Source organism: Theropithecus gelada, chromosome 18 (genome assembly GCF_003255815.1).
Source record: "Theropithecus gelada isolate Dixy chromosome 18, Tgel_1.0, whole genome shotgun sequence".
NCBI classification, from domain to species: domain Eukaryota; kingdom Metazoa; phylum Chordata; class Mammalia; order Primates; family Cercopithecidae; genus Theropithecus; species Theropithecus gelada.
Window position 1 is genome coordinate 26,839,205 of NC_037686.1, and position 17,295 is coordinate 26,856,499.

The window sequence follows — 17,295 nt, forward strand, 5'->3', positions numbered from 1 at the left end:
CCTGCACAACTCTCATTCAACTGCCCTCCACTTGGTGATTTATCTAGATTTATTGTGTCAATTTGGCAGAATAGCTCTGATATAACCACTGTTGGATCTAATATCATCAATCTTCCATTTCCAGGAATAATACAGGACTGGCAATCTCCCCATGATCTTCTTCATTAAAAGCGAAGGTCTAAGAGTACACCTATGAGCTATCATTGTTTCATCCTTTGGAGAACTCTCTGTTCCAAAATCATCGGTGGTCCATCCTCTCCTTTTAAATAAATTATTCTCTCTCGGATTCATTGAAAGGAACTGTATTGCTCTTGAAGCCTCACATATAATACTCCTCAATTTCTTTGCATTTTGAGGACCACATTATTGCTGTGTGATTGCTAATTTTCCATACCTTGTAGACTTTCTCATTATTTGAACCATGTTACAGTTTAGGAAAAAAGCTAATTACTTCCTGAAGTCAGATGTTTGATACTTCCAGTTATCCATGTAATGGGAGGACAGGAATAATTTTGAATAGGATGGTTTTTACAAAATCATTGCATTTCTATTACAGCTACCTGCACTAAAATTAATAAACAACTCACTGAGTGGTTGGACACTCAAAATTCTAGGTGTAACTTTTATCATGATTACTAATCATTCCTTAATATAAGAAATATATTAATCACTAACTCTGTGTAAGACCAAGTGCTAGGCGCTAGGAATTCAAGCAATTCAGAAAACGTCATCTCTGCACTGAAGGATCTCACAATGTAGAATCCAGTCACATTGCAGACATGTAAAAAAACACATCAAGGTCATTCAGTGTGACAGATGACACATAATAGGTAAAAAGTGAAGGGCAGAGTGATTTCCTAGACATCTAGGAGAAAAGCTGTTTTCAGAGCAGGGTGAATAATGATATTGAGTGGCATCTTGACAAATGGATGGGAGGGTTGTGGGCAGACCATGTTAGGAAGGGGAGGGGCCAGGAGGCATTGAACAGTTTGACCATGGTGTGCAGTACAACAACAGAAATGCTAGCAGAGGAGACTAGACGAGACTGCTGGGTGTGCCAAGAGCAAACGTTAGAACTTCATCCTGAGGGCAAAAGGTGGCCAGGGGATTTTAAGCAATGAAATAATATGGTCAAATTTGTGATATGAGTGTGCAAGCAGAGAGATCATTTCGGAGGTTATGACCGTGTTAAAGCAAGAGCTGATGGAAGCAGTGACAGTGGGAATGAAAAGAAGGGAATTGATTCAACATGCAGGTAACAGGTCTAGCCGAGTCCTTCAAACATTTGTTCGGGGTGGTAGTAATTAAGGAAGAGCAAGAAATCAAAGGCAACCCCAACTCAGGATTCATTTTCAGGTAACTAGGTACATGGTGCTTCTAATAACCAGCAGAAGGACTGCGGGAAGAACAGCAGGTTAGTACTAAGGTTAGTCTGAGTATTATGGAAGAGCTCGGTAAAGATAATGAGTTCTCCTTTGAACGTACTTAGTTTGGCATGAGGTATCTAAATGAAGGTTTCCGATAAATGATTACATAAATCTAGTGCTCAGGCTTAGAAATAAATATGAAAGAGTCAGTAGCATAGGGTTCAGTCAATTTTGCATTCTGGCTGGTTGTACTTAAGGTATTACACTAAGAATGACAGCAATAATGATAAATAACACATGATCCCTCTCTGAAACATAGTAAGGAACAAAACCACAATTATTTGTATCTTATTCCTCTCATATATAAGGTATATGAATCTTATTCATGTATTTATTCCATGTCCTAAAATAAGGCTTTGCCAATACAAACTTTACTTACCTTTCAGACACATTATTATTTTAAATAACTCTTTTGATCATTCTTAAGATTAGCAACTATCAAATAAATGAATTACTAACATGGTATAGTTTCTGATTCCAAAGTATGAGAATAAACAGTTGATTCCAGCTGGAAAATCATTTAGCTGAAACATTATACTTTTTATCATATCCCCTTTATATCACATTTGTGAAGGACAGATTTGTTATACTTCCTGAATCAATGAAGATTTGGCAGCATTTATGTCATTTGGGTAGAAAGAAAGTGTTCAAACAGAGCTTTTACTTTTTTTTTTAAGACAGAGTCTCCTTCTGTCGCCCAGGCTGGAGTGCAGTCGCATGATGTTGGCTCACTGCAACCTCCACCTCCTGGGTTCAAGCGATTCTTGTGTCTCAGCCACCTAAGTAGCTGGTATTACAGACGTGCACCATCACACCTGGCTAATTTTTGTATTTTTGATAGAGACAGGATTTCAGCATGTTGGCCAAACTGGTCTCAAACTCTTGACCTCAGGTGATCTGCCCACCTCAGCCTCCCAAAGTGCTAGGATTACAGACGTAAGCCACCATGCTCGGCCAGAGCTTTTACTTTTGCCCCTTTAAAATAGCAGCTCTCTTTGAAAAGTAAATATATCACATAAGCACAGTTGGCTTGTGGGTAGGAAATGATGGTTGAGAAAAATGTGTGATGAAAAAGTCCCCATAGTTACCCTAACCTCAAATTCAGAAATTCTCTGACAAAAAAAAAAAAAAAAAATGATGTTTCTGAAGCTTTGTTTAAGTAAATTATAGAAACTCTGGAATTACTGTGTGCAAAAATCATTTTATGAAACTCCAAGTGAAAAGCTTGTTCTGTTATTTAAATCCATAGTTAGCTAGTAGATATTCCTCTGGCTATCAGCCCATATTTTGAGCAAGTGACATATACAAAGAATAAGCTAAGAGATTCTAATGTCTCTTAAGAAAAGGAAACATTGAATAGACAGTTTTTCAGATATGTGCATTGAATTGTTTTCACAACCTTTTATAAAATGGATGTGCTCACATAAGGCATGCAGCTATGTATCCTGTGATTTCCATAGAATGGAAAATGTCAAACCTTGTTGCTGGAAGTGCTCCAAATTACATCATGTTTTGTTTTTGTTTTTGTTTTTTCTATTACCATTAAACAGGGAAGGCCATGGTAAAATTTCAGTATTTGCTGTCAAAATGGCTTTAGCCACATTGTGTGGAGGGAAGATCATGGACAAATTAAGATGTAAGTTGTTATTCCTTGTGTCTCTCTTTGCTTTTCCCTGCTAGGTACTACCCTTTTCGCTCCCTCATTCCCCCATGTCCCCTGCCCATTTGTATCTTTCCTCATTCTATGAGAGTTGTTTGAAATACATTTTTCACTGATGTTTGGATTTTGTCATAGCGATATTTTCATATTAAATGCTAATGAAATGAATGTTTTCCTCTACTTAAAACCTGTTGAGTATCACCAACTGGCCTCTTTCTGAAATTAAAGTAAAATAAGCGCTCTTTGCAGTTAATTGTGCTATACTGCCTTACAGGTGGTACAGGATGATAGGGACATGAAGGCTTAGTGGGAAACCTTCCCCTTTAAGTCTTCTAAAAGCAAGGCTCCTGGCACATTTCCTCATTCTTCTCAGCCAGCACTACTCAAATCACTAGGAACTCCAAAGGTTTCAAAGCCAACAATGTCAGGAAAGAAGAATAGGAATTACATAGAGACAGCACTGACAGAGTCAACTAGATGCCAATAAAAGCATGGTAGCCAAAGTACATTGAGTAATTGTGGACCTTAATGAATATTTTGTCTCTAAATATGGTAGAGTTCCTTAACCAACAATACATTGGGGATTGTTTGTTTGTTTGCTTTAGGTAAAGAAACTGAGACTCGTTTAACCATATGGCTAAGATGACACGAGGATTTGAACCCTGGCTTTTTTTTTCTACACCAGTGGGTCACAAATTTTAGCGTGCATCAGAATCACCTGGAGGGCTTTGATAAAATGTAGATTTCTGGGTCCCACCCCAAGAATTTCTGACTCAGTAGGCCTAGGATGAGGGTGGGTGACAACAATATTTCTAACTGGTTTAAAATGATGTTGATGCTGCTATTTAAATTTAAAATTTCCATTGAACCCCATCCTTTCCCCTAAATAGTATGAGTTGGGGCTATAATACTGTGTTAAAAAGGGCACTGTTCTGGGAATTGGGAGTTCCAGGTTGCAAGCCCAGCTGTGTGACTAATTTTCTGAGTTATCCTTCGGCAGTTACTTCACTTCTTTAGTCCTCAGCCTCCTTCTGTATCCTAAATTTTGGGATTTTGTGAGATACCCATAGAGTCACACCTGGCTGCGTGCAGCCATCTGTGTGGTTCACAGCACACGGCTCACCTGCTGCCTGTCCTCTTCTGAATGAGATCTCTTGCTTCTTGATCCACCCAGAAGGAAAGAAGAAAGAAAGACACAGAAAAAAACCTTTTGTTCCTTTGAAATTTCCCCGGAGATGCTCCAGGGATGAATCCTTTCAGTGGACCAGTGAGTAAGTGAGAGGGACAACAAAGCCTCAGGGAGCCTCAGGTAGCCACACAGCTTCCCTCACTTCTGGGACTTCCCTCTATGGAGAGCCAAATGCAGCCAGGATTCAGAGTAGCCTAGCCAGACCTTAGGAGGAGCCATGGAGCTTCCCTTTTGTTAGCCTGAAAGATATAGAAAATTAAAAACTGTCTACCTCAGTGCTTATTTGAGAGCTAAGGTGCTGACACCAAGGACTTTTTTTTAAAAAAAAAAAAAAAAAAAAAAAAAGGCTTCAGAGTAATCCTCGGGCATTTCCTTCAGGGTGAAGCCAGAAAGAGAAAGTTTAGCACAATGAACCAAGGCTGAGGAAGTAAGTTCTGAGAACCTTGTCTGCCAACCCCAACTGGCCATTTACAAAGAGGACATTAGATAAATGTAAAAAACAAAACAAAAGCTAAACAAACAAACAAAAAAAACACTTGGGAGATATCTAAGAATACCTATTTAATATTATATTAATAGGTACCTGGATAAAAGGGTCCCATATTAAAATAAGTTTGAGGAAAACTAAGAAAACCAGTTTTCTGCATCTCAGAACCGTCTGTCAGCCTTTAACATACCAGGTGAATTCTGAGCCCTCGAGGTCCTGGTGTTTGCTATCTTTCCACTCAGCTTTGCTCAGTGTAAGATTTCATCCTCCTCCGACGAGTAAGGGTGGAGGGTGGAGGAGGGGGGCTGGTGGGGGTGACAGTCACAGGAGTCACATCTCACTACAGAGGTCCCCCAGCCCTGACAGCTCATCACCTAGGGTGGCATCTCAGACCAATTACTAAACTAGTTACTGGTTAGAGAAAAAGTATGACAGCAATGGTCATTGTATAGTCCACTTTTACCTCTCGGGCTCAGAAGGGCCGTCCCTTTCCCTCAACCCATGAGTAACCCACGAACAAATGTGGGACAAATAAAGATGAAGGGAATGGTTGGTAGGTAAGGGACTAGCAATGTCAGCACTGTTACAAATCTCAAGATATAACTAAGTTATTGATCAGATCTTTACAATTGTGAAAACCCTTCCAGTTCTCTCTTGGGTCCAGAAGTTCAAAGGAAACAGTATAACTGCTACAATGCTTTCTCCTCACCACATTCCATCAATCTCCAAAAAGCACTCTTTAGTGGCCAAAGTCTATCCTCTTTAGGGCAGTGAAAGAAGCAACAAATGCATGTGTCCCCTTGGAGGTAAACTAAGTTTTCTAGTCTGCAGAAACAAGTTCCACAATATCACAGACTCTGTAGAGCTACAGATAGTGTGACCCCAATAAATCGCATTCCCCACTTTGAGAGCAGCTGCACCTGAATCACACCCTTAAGTGTCCCTGGTTCTCTGACTGAGGAGTCACTCTTTGTATAGTTAATCCTAGGAAGATGGTTTTAGCGGTTTCCAGGTAATTTGGTTAAAATCAATTTGACCAAAAAACAATTTAATTAAAGGTAATTTGGTCACAAAAATCTCTTCAGAATGTTAGCTGGTCAAAAATGAATATCCTGAGTCATGAATATTTCTAGTTTCAGTGATAATTATTAATTGAATGAGCGAATGTGGGCAAATTTACCCACAAAATCTACCCACAGACACCATGGCTGCCCCTTGGTGAGTGGGCTTGTGAGTGTTCCTATTGTATTCTTTTGCTGGCTTGCATTTTAATGATAAAACAGGTAAGTTAGCCAGGCATGGTGGCACATGCCTTTAGTCCCAGCTACCCAGAAGGCTGAGGCAGGATGATCACTTGAACCCAGGAGACAGAGGTTGCATGAGTTGAGATCACGCCACTACAGTGGGCGACAGAGCGAGACTCCATCTAAAAAAACCAAATCAAAACAAAACAAAACAAAAAAAAAAAAAAACAGGTAAGGTCATGATTTTCTACATTGCTTCTGTAATAAGAAAAAAGTAAAATGAAGGGATATGGAATGTTTCAGCCTTGAGGGTTTTGATTTCCCTTCTGTAAAGTTTTTCTAATTCACGTTAAGCCAAAATGCCAGCTGTGCTTGTTTGGCAATTTTTCTATTTTTGTGCATAGGGATGAGAGCTATTTAGCTTGTTCCAGCTACTCCCTTATTGTTGGGGAACACAGAGCAAGAATAATTGAGAATGTCAGAAATTTTAAAAAACAAAGAGAAAGCAACAGAAAATTTGAAGTTGATTTTCTTAATGCTTTAAAATGCATTAAAAGAGAAAACAACACTATGTTGCAACATAATTTCTGTTAATTATGGTTACCATTCACTGGTAGGGTGTTCCCTGTGTAATTTCAGGGAGCATCATTGACACAGCCTAGGAGATGAAGGGCGCCCCCTGCAGTCATGTGCCATGGCAACCTAAACATAAACTTACCTAATAATACTGCTTTTTTGTCAGATTGTTCTTGGCCCAATTATAAACTGTTTTAATGGGTTGGAACACTTGTTTATACTTCTGCCTTAGGGATCCTGGATAGTTCTAGGGATCTTAAGGTATTCTAAATTCAATGCTGTAAGCCTGGTATGTCATGTGCTGTTCTAAAGCTTTGGGGAGGACTTGTTTTTAAAATACTAGTATTATGGAAAATACTGCATATTTATTGAGTTTCTATTACTAAACTGGTTGTTTTGCCTCTATGCCTACCCCTAGGGTTTCTAACGCACTGACCTACTTTAAATTCTTCAGTGTCTCCCTCAACATCTTCTGAACACAACCTAAACTCCTCAGTAGAATTCAGCCATAAAAAAGAATGAAATCCTGTCATTTGAGGCAACAGGGATGAGCCTGGAGGACATTATGTTAAGTAAAATAAATCAGGCATGGAAAGATAAATACTGCATGTTCTCACTCATATGTGGGATCTAAAAAAAAAAAAAAAAAAGCTGAACTCATGGAAGTAGAATTGTGCTTATTCGAGGCTGAGAAGTATACGGGGCTGCAGGGGGTTGAGGGGGATAGGGAGAGGTTAGCTAATGGCTACAAAATTACAGCTACATAGGAGGAATACGTTCCAGTGTTCTATAGCACTGTAGGGTGACTATAGTTAACAAAAATTGATTGTATATTTCCAAAAAGCTGAAAGACAAGATGTTGAATGTTCCCAACACAAAGAAATGATAAATGTTTGAAATGAGGGTAATGCTCATTATCCTGATGTGATCATTACACACTGAACACATGTATCAAGATATCACTCTGTAGCCCATAAATATGTACATTAATTTTTTTACTCAGATAGAATCTCTATAGTCTTATGGTTAATAAACTATTTGAAACAGCAGAAACCCTTTATAAATGGAGTATTTAATGAAAATGAGAGTCAATTCGTGTTCTCAAAACCATAATCCAATAAAAGCCTGTGATATGCTTAACATCTGACTTTGGTGTAAAAACAATGTTCCCAGATTACATTTTGACCTTGAAAAATTAAACCTAAAGTGAATAGAGGTAGCACATTCACAGCAGTTTATCCCAGCAGCTGTGCTGGCTTGGTGACAAGCTAGTTAGCATGGTGACAAACTATATAATAGCAAACCCTTTCATTCTAATAGTGATTTGCACAGAGGAATTATAAAGCACCTTGGAAAATTATGTCATTAATATTCATTAAGTGCATATACTGGCAGAAATTGAAGAACAGTGGTTCAGTGAAGCCACAGGCCCTTCAGAGAAAGATCCAGGACCCTGACTTTACCTCATTGATCATCCACAAGGCCAGGCTTCCTCTTCACTACACGAGTCAGAAAACCCTTCCCTGTAAATCAAGTGCCTTCCACCCAGAAAACTGTAATTTATAGAAAGTTTTCTGCTTCTGTAGGAAGTTAATCAGGTGTTTGTCATTACATCTTTATCCTCACCATGTCTTTGATTTTTCACATATCTTACACCAAAATCTGAAAGTTTTAGTGATAATATAAATTGGTAAATTTCTAGCTAGATAAATGAATGTACACACACCCCAAATTTACAGTAAAACTCTCATTGTGTTTCAAATGAAGTCAGCATCTCTCTCATATATACAAAAATTTCTCCTGTTGAACTCCATGAGAGTCAAAAAAGATAGGGTCTTATTAAAGACATTTAATAAGTGTCTCTCTCTTATTAAAATGTTAGTCTTACCCAAATTACTTGTGATTGCTATGTGCCAGAATCATCTACAAAAAGAAACCAGAGAAAACATTATGCCAGGAATATTTAAGCATAAAAATTAGCTTTTATATCATTCTTTCATAAAAAAAAAAATCTGTTTTGCTACTTTTTTGTCATTTATAGCAGATGTATTGAACAAAAACAGTGGAGAATGTTCATGTGATGAATAAATGTCTTTCCTTTTACTTTCATCAGATATTTTCTCTATGATTTCTGACTCCAGTGGGGTGATGGTTTATGGACGATATGATCAATTCCTTCGGGAAGTTCTCAAACTACCCACAGCGGTTTTTGAAGGCCCTTCATTTGGTTACACAGAACAGTCAGCCAGATCCTGTTTCTCCCAACAGGTAGGAGAAAAATATGTTTAAGGAAGTATCTCTTTCAAACAGTGGTTGCTCTCCTTCTAGATGTCATTCCAGGTCACAAATACTCGGACAAATTCTTCTATGTGACAGCAACCTGTAGTGTATTTTTCAGCCTCTGACAAATGACCTCTGAACCAGTCACTAAACCCAGCACCCCGGGATCACAATAATAGACAGTGTTTACTGACCATGAGGCAGGCACTGTGCTAAATTTTTTCCTTTCGTTGTTAATCCTTACAACAACCCTTCTGTATTAGTCTCTTTTCACACTGCTATAAAGACATACCCGAGACTGGGTAATTTATAAACAAAAGAGGTTTAACAGACTCACAGTTCCGCCTCAGGAAACTTACAATCCTGGTGGAAGGTGAAGGAGAAGCGAAGACCCACCTTCTAAACATGGCGGCAGGAAAGAGAAAGAATGAAAAGCCCAGGGGAATCTGCCATTTAAAAAACCATCAGATCTCCTGAGAACTCCCTCACTATCACGAAAACAGCACGGGGGAAACCACCCCCATGATCCAATCACCTCCCACTAGGTCTCTCCCTCAACACCTGGGAATTACAGTTCAAGATGTGATTGGATGGGGACACAAAGCCTAGCCATATCACCACACCCTCAGGGTCATTATTTTCACTATCACTGCACTTTCAAAAGGGCTTAATTGTCTCATTCAGCCTCATGTGAAATACATGCTTGACCCAGCAACAAGCTTTAACATTGGTTTAACAAAGGATACCAGCAAGGAATCCCAACATCTGCCACATCATGGCCTGAGAGGCCCAAAATATGGCAAACACAGCTGCCTAAATCTTCTACACCATGATATATTTGGGGTTCCAAGTGATGTGTTTTAACTGGGTATGGCTAAAGCTACCCTGGGAAGCTGCATAGTTTAGGGGGCTATCTATGTGTGTACCTCTCCGGTCATGTAGAACAGACTTCAGGCCCATTCTCCAGCATAGCCCAGTAGTAGCATAGAAATCTATACATCAAAGGTTAGTTTACCATTTTTTGGAAATCCGAACTAACTTTTTTGTCCACTGAAAAGGCCTCTTGACTGAGTGTGGTGGCTCACCCTTATAATCCCAGGACTTTGGGAGGCCAAGGGTCAGGAGCTCAGGAGTTCAAAACCAGTGTGAGCAACACAAGGAGACCCCATCTCTACAAAAAAATTTAAAAACTTAGCCAGGCATGGTGGTACATGCTTGTAGTCCCAGCTTCTCAGGAGTCTGAGGCAGGAGGATAGCTTGAGCCCAGATGGCACCACTGCACTCCAGCCCAGGCGACAGAGCAAGGCCCTGTCTCAAAAAAAAAAAAAACAAAAAACAACAACAACAAAAAAAAACCCAGGTATATCCCTGCCCCATAAAATGCATACAAACAAATGCTCACTACACTGTACTTTACTGATTAAGAGTCAGGAAGTCTTTTCTTTTTACTGAAATTAACTTTTAAAAGCGTCAATCGGCCAGGTGAGGTGGCTCACGCCTGTAATCCCAACACTTTGGGAGGCCACGGCAGGCAGACCACAAGGTCAGGAGTTTGAGACCAGCCTGTCCAATATGATGAAACCCCGTCTTTACTAAAAATACAAAAATTAGCCGGGCATGGTGGTGGGCACCTGTAGTCCCAGCTAGAAGCAGGAGAATCGCTTGAACCCGTGAGGTGGAGGTTGCAGTGAGCCGAGATTGTGCCACTGCACTCCAGTCTGGGAGACAGAGCAAGACTCCATCTCAAAAAAAAAAAGGTCAATCACTTCAAAACACAAATCTATTTTTTCACTCAATTTTACTGCTTTCCAACTTTTCTCATGGCATGCTAAATGTATGGCTCCTTTTATTTTTATAGTGCTTTATGCCTCACAAAGTGAATTATCTGATTTATGGCTTGCAACAACCCTGTGACCTAACAAAGAAAATATGATTCATTTTTAACAATATAAAGTTCATAGCTAGTGAGGGCAGGGGGCTGTTTTTAACTTTGGTCTTCTGATTCCATCTGTTAATGTTACTCTTGTGTTCTTGTTGTTGCTTTTGTTTTGTGCACTTTCAGTTCATATTTACAAATATGCAGATGATCTGACTCAAGGAAATGTAACTACCTGTTGTATTACTTCACCCAATCATGGAAACAAGAATAATTTCATTTATATCTGAATTCTGGAATTTTAGGTAGTATATTATAGAAGAATTGGTAAATGTGCTAATGCCTCAGAATACATCTCATTCAAAATCAGCTGGAGTAATAGGACTGGTTTTTAAAAAAAAAAAAAAATCTTAAAATGACCTGTGCTGGGTGTGGGGCTCACACAGTAATCCTAGCACTTTGAGAGGCTGAGGCAGGAGGAGAGCTTGAGTCCAACAGTTCAAGACCAGCCTGGAAAACATAGTAAGATCTCATCTCTGAAAAAACAATTAAAGAATTAGCCAGGTGTAGTGGCACACACTTATAGTCCCAGCTACTTGGGAGGCTGAGATGAGAGGATCCCTTTAGCCCAGGTGTTCAAGGTTTCAGTGAACTATGATTGTGCTGCTGTACTCCAGCCTGGGCCACAGAGTGAGATCCTGTCTCTAAAAAAAAAAAAAGAAAAAAAAGGATCTATGTGTTCAAGAATTATATGTGATATTGCCATGTTCAAAATTCCTTTTGAAATATCCTCTAGACTGTTCTATGATTTGTACATATCCTTGATGATAGGCAACTTATACATGTTGAAATCATAACAACATTGTTGGAAACTTCCAGGAGTGATTTTTAGCCAGTATGACAAATAGTCAAAATGAATAAGATCATTTCAAGTATGAAAAGAGGTAACATAAAAATAGTGAGACCAGTTTATTTTTGTACTTAATGAATTGGCTATAACAGCTACTCAAGAGTCTGAGGTAGGTAAGAGGAGATAAGAGGATGGTTGAGACCAGGAGTTTGAGTCCAGCCTGGGCAACATAGTGAGACCCCCATCTTTAAAGTAAATAAATAAATAAATATTTTTTAAAAATAAATAAATAATATTATCCCATCCCCTTTGATATTCTAGTTCAAAATTTCAAGTAGTGATTTTTGCATATAAATATGTATTTTGTTATTTATACCATTACAGTACATGTATTAATATAGCTTTCTTACTTTTATCATTTTGAAAGGAACTTATAGATACAATGCATTCCTTTTGTACATCCAAAAGGACCTGGATATTGAGAAAGAAGCAGACTGAATTGAGAGGAATTATATATAAAGTAATAAAAGGAACGAGTTTTAAAAAATTTAGATGGTTCTGTCCTAACAGGATTCCCTCCTGCTCTTGTATAACAGAACCATTCACATTAACCACTAAATATTTAGTACTTAAGGAAGCTGAGGGAGCTCGAAAGGGAAGTTATTCTAGAAATTTAGAAGACTGACTGATAGGAAAATTATAAAGTGAGCTATGATGCATTCTTGAGTAAAATTCCATGGAGAATTTCAATTCTTTTTCTTCATTATTTTTATACTGTCTTTCATATATACAAATGAGCAGTGAGCCAAGATTGCACCACTGCACTCTAGCTTGGGGGACAGAGAGAGATTCCATCTCATATATACAAATGATGCTCTCAGAATTGTTTTTCTCCTGGTGATACTATTGACTCAGCCTCAGTGGAGAGAATTCAGTCCTATGTATGCTTAGGTATAAAAAGCAAGCAATGTTTTCAGTTCTGAACTAGTTTAATAACACATTTGGCAAGTTCTATTTCTTCAGATATTAGAGGTTTATTGAGTGCTCTTTTGTTTCAGTCTCAAATGATATGATATTTAAATAGCAGGTAAATTGAGATGATTCTCTGTCCTAAATTTATGTTTTTTTGGTTTTTTTTAATGCAGAAAAAAGTCACGTTAAATGGTTTCTTGGACACGCTTATGTCGGATCCTCCCCCGCAGTGTCTGGTCTGGTTGCCTCTTCTGCATCGACTAGCGAATGTGGAAAATGGTGAGTAGTTACTACCGAGCAAAGGTGATTTTTTAAATTATTGAAATTAGGCCATTAGTTCTACAGTTAGTAAGCCCAGGTCGTTGTTTTAGGGGAGCCTATTTAGTGCCTCCTAGTTTTGTTTAGGAGAGAACTAACCCATCTCCCTGTTCGGGAAGGCCTTAAAGGACCACTGAAAAATTAGGACTGTCAGTTCTAAAAACTTAGTAAATCTCATGGTGTTCTTCTTAATTACAAGTCAGGTGTGGTTAAAAGACTTGGCACAATAGAAGGCGAACTTCAACAAGGAGTGTGACATTATTTTGTATTTGTTTTAGATCTGAATTTCTCATATTTGCATACATGGCACTGATTATTTCTTCCCACTCAACCAGAAATAGGTGGGAGAAATGAGGAAAAAAAAATAGATGATAGCACCCTGTTAATCTTCAGTCATATGTTCCAGATTGTGAGCTTTCAATAGTTGCACTAACGTTAAAGATAAGAGTAAAATAACTTTCGTATCATGTCTTTTTTTAAAGCAAGTATTTCTAGGATAAAAGGAACTGCTGTTGGCATATCCAGATTTAAGTATGAAATACAGTTTGGGGCAAATTTTACAGAAATTTAAACATGGAACTGTTCAGTGCCTCCATCTAATCTTTAGGTGTTCCTACTTACTGTTCAATGTAACTCTGAAATTTCTCCAGACTTGACGAGGAAATAATTTAGTCTATATCTCTTACTAGAGATCTAACTTAAGTCTCTATATATTACTCAACTTCTGTGTATTTCTTTAATATACATTGAAACTAAAGTTAGCTTAATTTTAAATTATCATTCAGAATTTTGAGCATCTGCCCTTATTTATCTCAGTTAGTTAAAAGTTATGAATTTATCCTGTTTTTCTAATGGAGAAAATTTAAAGAATGAATTTACTTTTTTTTTTTTTGCAATCACTAACAATCATAGCTTTTTTGTTTATCCATATGCAGAAGTGAAGAGCAATCAAGGTCCATGTTAGTATGCAAAATGAGTTCATGTTACTGTTTACAGTTCTAGAACTAGTCATTTTCCAATCATAAAGCTATAATTTCATTCCTTCTCTCTCAGCATTTCCTGCTGCAGGAGATCAGTTTCTCAGGCACTGTCCCAGAACAGTTGTCCCTAGATTCAAGTCCCACTCTAGTCTTTCTCAAGAGCCAGAAAGGAAGGTTATGACACTTGTTTAGAAGACAGTGCTTCCAGAGCTAGTTATGTCTTTGTTTTTACACTTTGCTTTTTATCTTCATTTATTATTATTTGTAGTGTTTTTCCTGACTGGTTAGGCCAGAGAATAGCTTTACCAAAGGCAAGAATTGTTATTGTCGTTTTAGTATCTAGTTCATAGCATGTAGATAATTACTTGGATTTGATCACTTAAATCTAATATTTTACTTTGCTTCAAATCCAGTATTTTGCTTTGCCTGCTTTATAATTCAAATTTCCTACCAAAGAAAGTTAACTGTCTCTTGAGGTATCTGAATTATTTAGAACTGTTTTCAGATAACTTACACATCTTTTTTAGGGCCCTATACTCCTGCCTCAGGAAAGAAAAAAAAAAATCTGTCAGATATAGGCAACACCAGTCGTTAAGTAAGCCATTAGTCACTCCATTTTTAAAAAAGTAACTTAATTCTCACATCCACATCCAGTTTTCCACTCTCTGCCCGTCTTTCTTTTTTCTTCCTCTCATTCTCCATGTCTCTGATATTTGCTCTCTTCCCACTGGACAATCGGCATTCACCCCTTGTGTTTCTGAGTCTTCCAGTGAGCTGTGCTGGTCTCCTGGAGACAGAGGGCAGTTTGGGGTAAAGGCAAGTCTGTTTGGGCAATTTAAATTCTTGTTATGTGAGAGATGGGAATAGAAAGAGCAAATGCATTACAGAGATTTTTGTTGTTAAAAGGACACCTCTTCTCCATCCCATTTCATTTCCCCACAGGCATGATTGAAAAGGGTTGTGGGAGAATCCAGGAATGAACTAAATGTTTTCCTGAGCCCAAATCAACTATCATCTGAAATCGTGGTGCAGAGAAGAAAGGTACAATTCCTATAAGGCTGTATTTTTCCTTCTTCTGGTTCATACTTTTGTTTTCTTGTTTTTTCTTCACTTACTTCCCCCTTAGTCTTCCATCCGGTGGAGTGTTCCTACTGCCACAGTGAGAGTATGATGGGATTTCGCTACCGATGCCAACAGTGTCACAATTACCAGCTCTGTCAGGACTGCTTCTGGAGGGGACATGCCGGTGGTTCTCATAGCAACCAGCACCAAATGAAAGAGTACACGTCATGGGTAAGGCAAGGTCCAGGCAATACTTGGAGTTGGATGTGTGAGTGTTGCCCAGAATTAAAGGGAATATCAAGGATGGTGGCAGAATTAAAGGGCAAACTTACCTTCTATCCCAGGTCTAGTATTCAGTCCCCCTTCCTCCCACCCTCCACCCCACTGGGTGCTCTTACTTATTCTGTTGGAACCCAGTGTAGCTTCCTGAGACTTAAAATATAGGAAGACTCAAAACTATGTTACTTCTTGGAATATAGATAATTCAGTACCGATTTAAATAACAACTGAACAGCAAGGACCTTCTGGAACATAGTCTTACATTCACAGTAAGTTAAAATCTTTCCCAAGTTTTGTTTTGTGGAAACGGCTGAAAAATTATTGTTAGTTTTATTTTTCTTAGATTCTGGAGTTCTTGTAAGTGCATGACTAGAATATTAAAGAAACAAGTATGAGAGAGGAGAGTGTGGACTTAATAATACTGTTCCATTTTACTTTTCTGCAGAGGGTGGGGAGGGGAGGTTGTGGTTATATTAGCAAACCATCTTTTCATGAAGAGTCTGAGTGACCAACCTGGCAAAGGTGGCATGTGAGTGTCTGTGTGATAGATGTCTTCTCAGGAGCATGTGGCACCAGGTCTGTGGGAGGAAATGTGACTCTGTGAGCTCATTGTTCAAGTGGATTATGATTTACGGACGTTTATCTTAGTTAAACTCAAAGATCAGTTCCAGCAGTGTTGCCCTTGTGCATCTCTTCAAGGATGGGTTTTTGTAGGGTGTGTAGATTGGATCTTGTGGGATATACCTTCAGCCCTTCCAGCACCTCTTGGAAAAGTTCTGTCACAAGAAAATCCAACCTATTTATGAGTTTTGCTATATTTTAATGTATTTCAATTCAACCTGTAGTCTTTACTTAAAGAGGTCTTCAGAATATACTTCTTAAATCAAAATATTCTTCCTAGGAATTATTATTGGGAACTAATATTCAGTATAGATATACTAGTACTTCATCACCAGTCAGATTCTGAATTCAAGTAACAGTTCTTCACCAAGGCAGAGTATACTGAGAACTTGCCAATTCCAGTGCAACTCCTCACTGTTGTTTATGTCATGCTGAGGATAGATAGATACATGAACACGGATCATGAACTACAATTTAGTTTAGAAGATAGGAGCTAAAACTTTCTATTTTCTTATTGTTAGCATATTACCAGTTTTCAAACTTCGACCCCATATCCTAAAAGATTTGGTGTTTGAAAACTAATCAGATTTAGTTGTTTTACGTAAATGCTAAATCCACATAAGGAGCCTCTTTCTTAGGGGTTGTAGACTCTAAAATTATATTCCAGGGCACTGTCCGTACAAAGAAGGATCAGACTTCTTGAGAAGACAGAAGGCCCTGTGGTTTGTGGTGCAAAGAGCTGCTGTTGCTGCTATCTTAACTGTTCTAAGAATTACATCTCCTAACAAAAGCCAGAGGGATTGCTTGAGCAATGCTCTTATTACTTAGCTTTTAAAAAATGGGGATAATAGTCACTTCATTATATTACCAATTAAGGACTCTAGATGTAAAAGAAAGTGACAAAATTTGAAATGGTTCCTTATGGAAAGAAAAAATATGGTTAAAGTTTTATTATTATGTTGGTGCAAAAGCAATTGCGGTTTTTGCCATTACTTTCAAATGGCAAAAACCACAACTGCTGTTGCACCAACCTAATATATGTGGTAGGCTGCTTTTTGTATAATTTTGACTGCATAATGTCAAGATAAACATCCCAACAATCTAAACGAAAAAGAGGCAGCGTGATTCTCTGGGAATAACCTGAGTTTCAAATTCTGAAGACTCAGATTGAAGTTTCATTTTCACTTCTAACTGGATGTGTTCAGCCACACCTGAAATATCTTTCTTGCACCTGGATTCCTGCAAAACCTTCTGCTCATCTCCCTTCCATACCTATTTTCTCACAAACCATTTTCTGTTCTTAAGTGAGAGCAGTCCTTCTAGAATCAGGTCTGATGCTGTCATGCCTGTGATTTAAACTCTTCATGGTCTCCCTCTGTCCTGGGGATAAAGAGACAGTTCTTAACAAGCCATATAAAGATTTTGATGATCTGCCTCCTGCTTTCCTCCCCAGAAGGGCTCCCTTCACTGTTCC

The 17,295-nt window shown here is 38.4% G+C and overlaps 1 protein-coding gene across 12 annotated transcripts in view; it reads left to right on the plus strand.

Annotated features, from left to right (window-relative positions):
* The window catches only part of DTNA (dystrobrevin alpha), a 392,643-nt gene that overhangs the window by 304,543 nt on the left and 70,805 nt on the right, over positions 1 to 17,295 (plus strand). For 7 of the 12 annotated variants that reach the window (XM_025365041.1, XM_025365046.1, XM_025365040.1 and 4 more), the window contains 4 exons: positions 2,978 to 3,063; positions 8,697 to 8,851; positions 12,735 to 12,840; positions 14,986 to 15,152. In XM_025365041.1, the coding sequence (XP_025220826.1) occupies positions 2,978 to 3,063; positions 8,697 to 8,851; positions 12,735 to 12,840; positions 14,986 to 15,152 (514 nt within the window). Of the gene's footprint in view, positions 1 to 2,977; positions 3,064 to 8,696; positions 8,852 to 12,734; positions 12,841 to 14,985; positions 15,470 to 17,295 lie in introns of those variants that run through there. The other 5 variants (XM_025365043.1, XM_025365044.1, XM_025365045.1 and 2 more) reach the window with 2 other exon arrangements.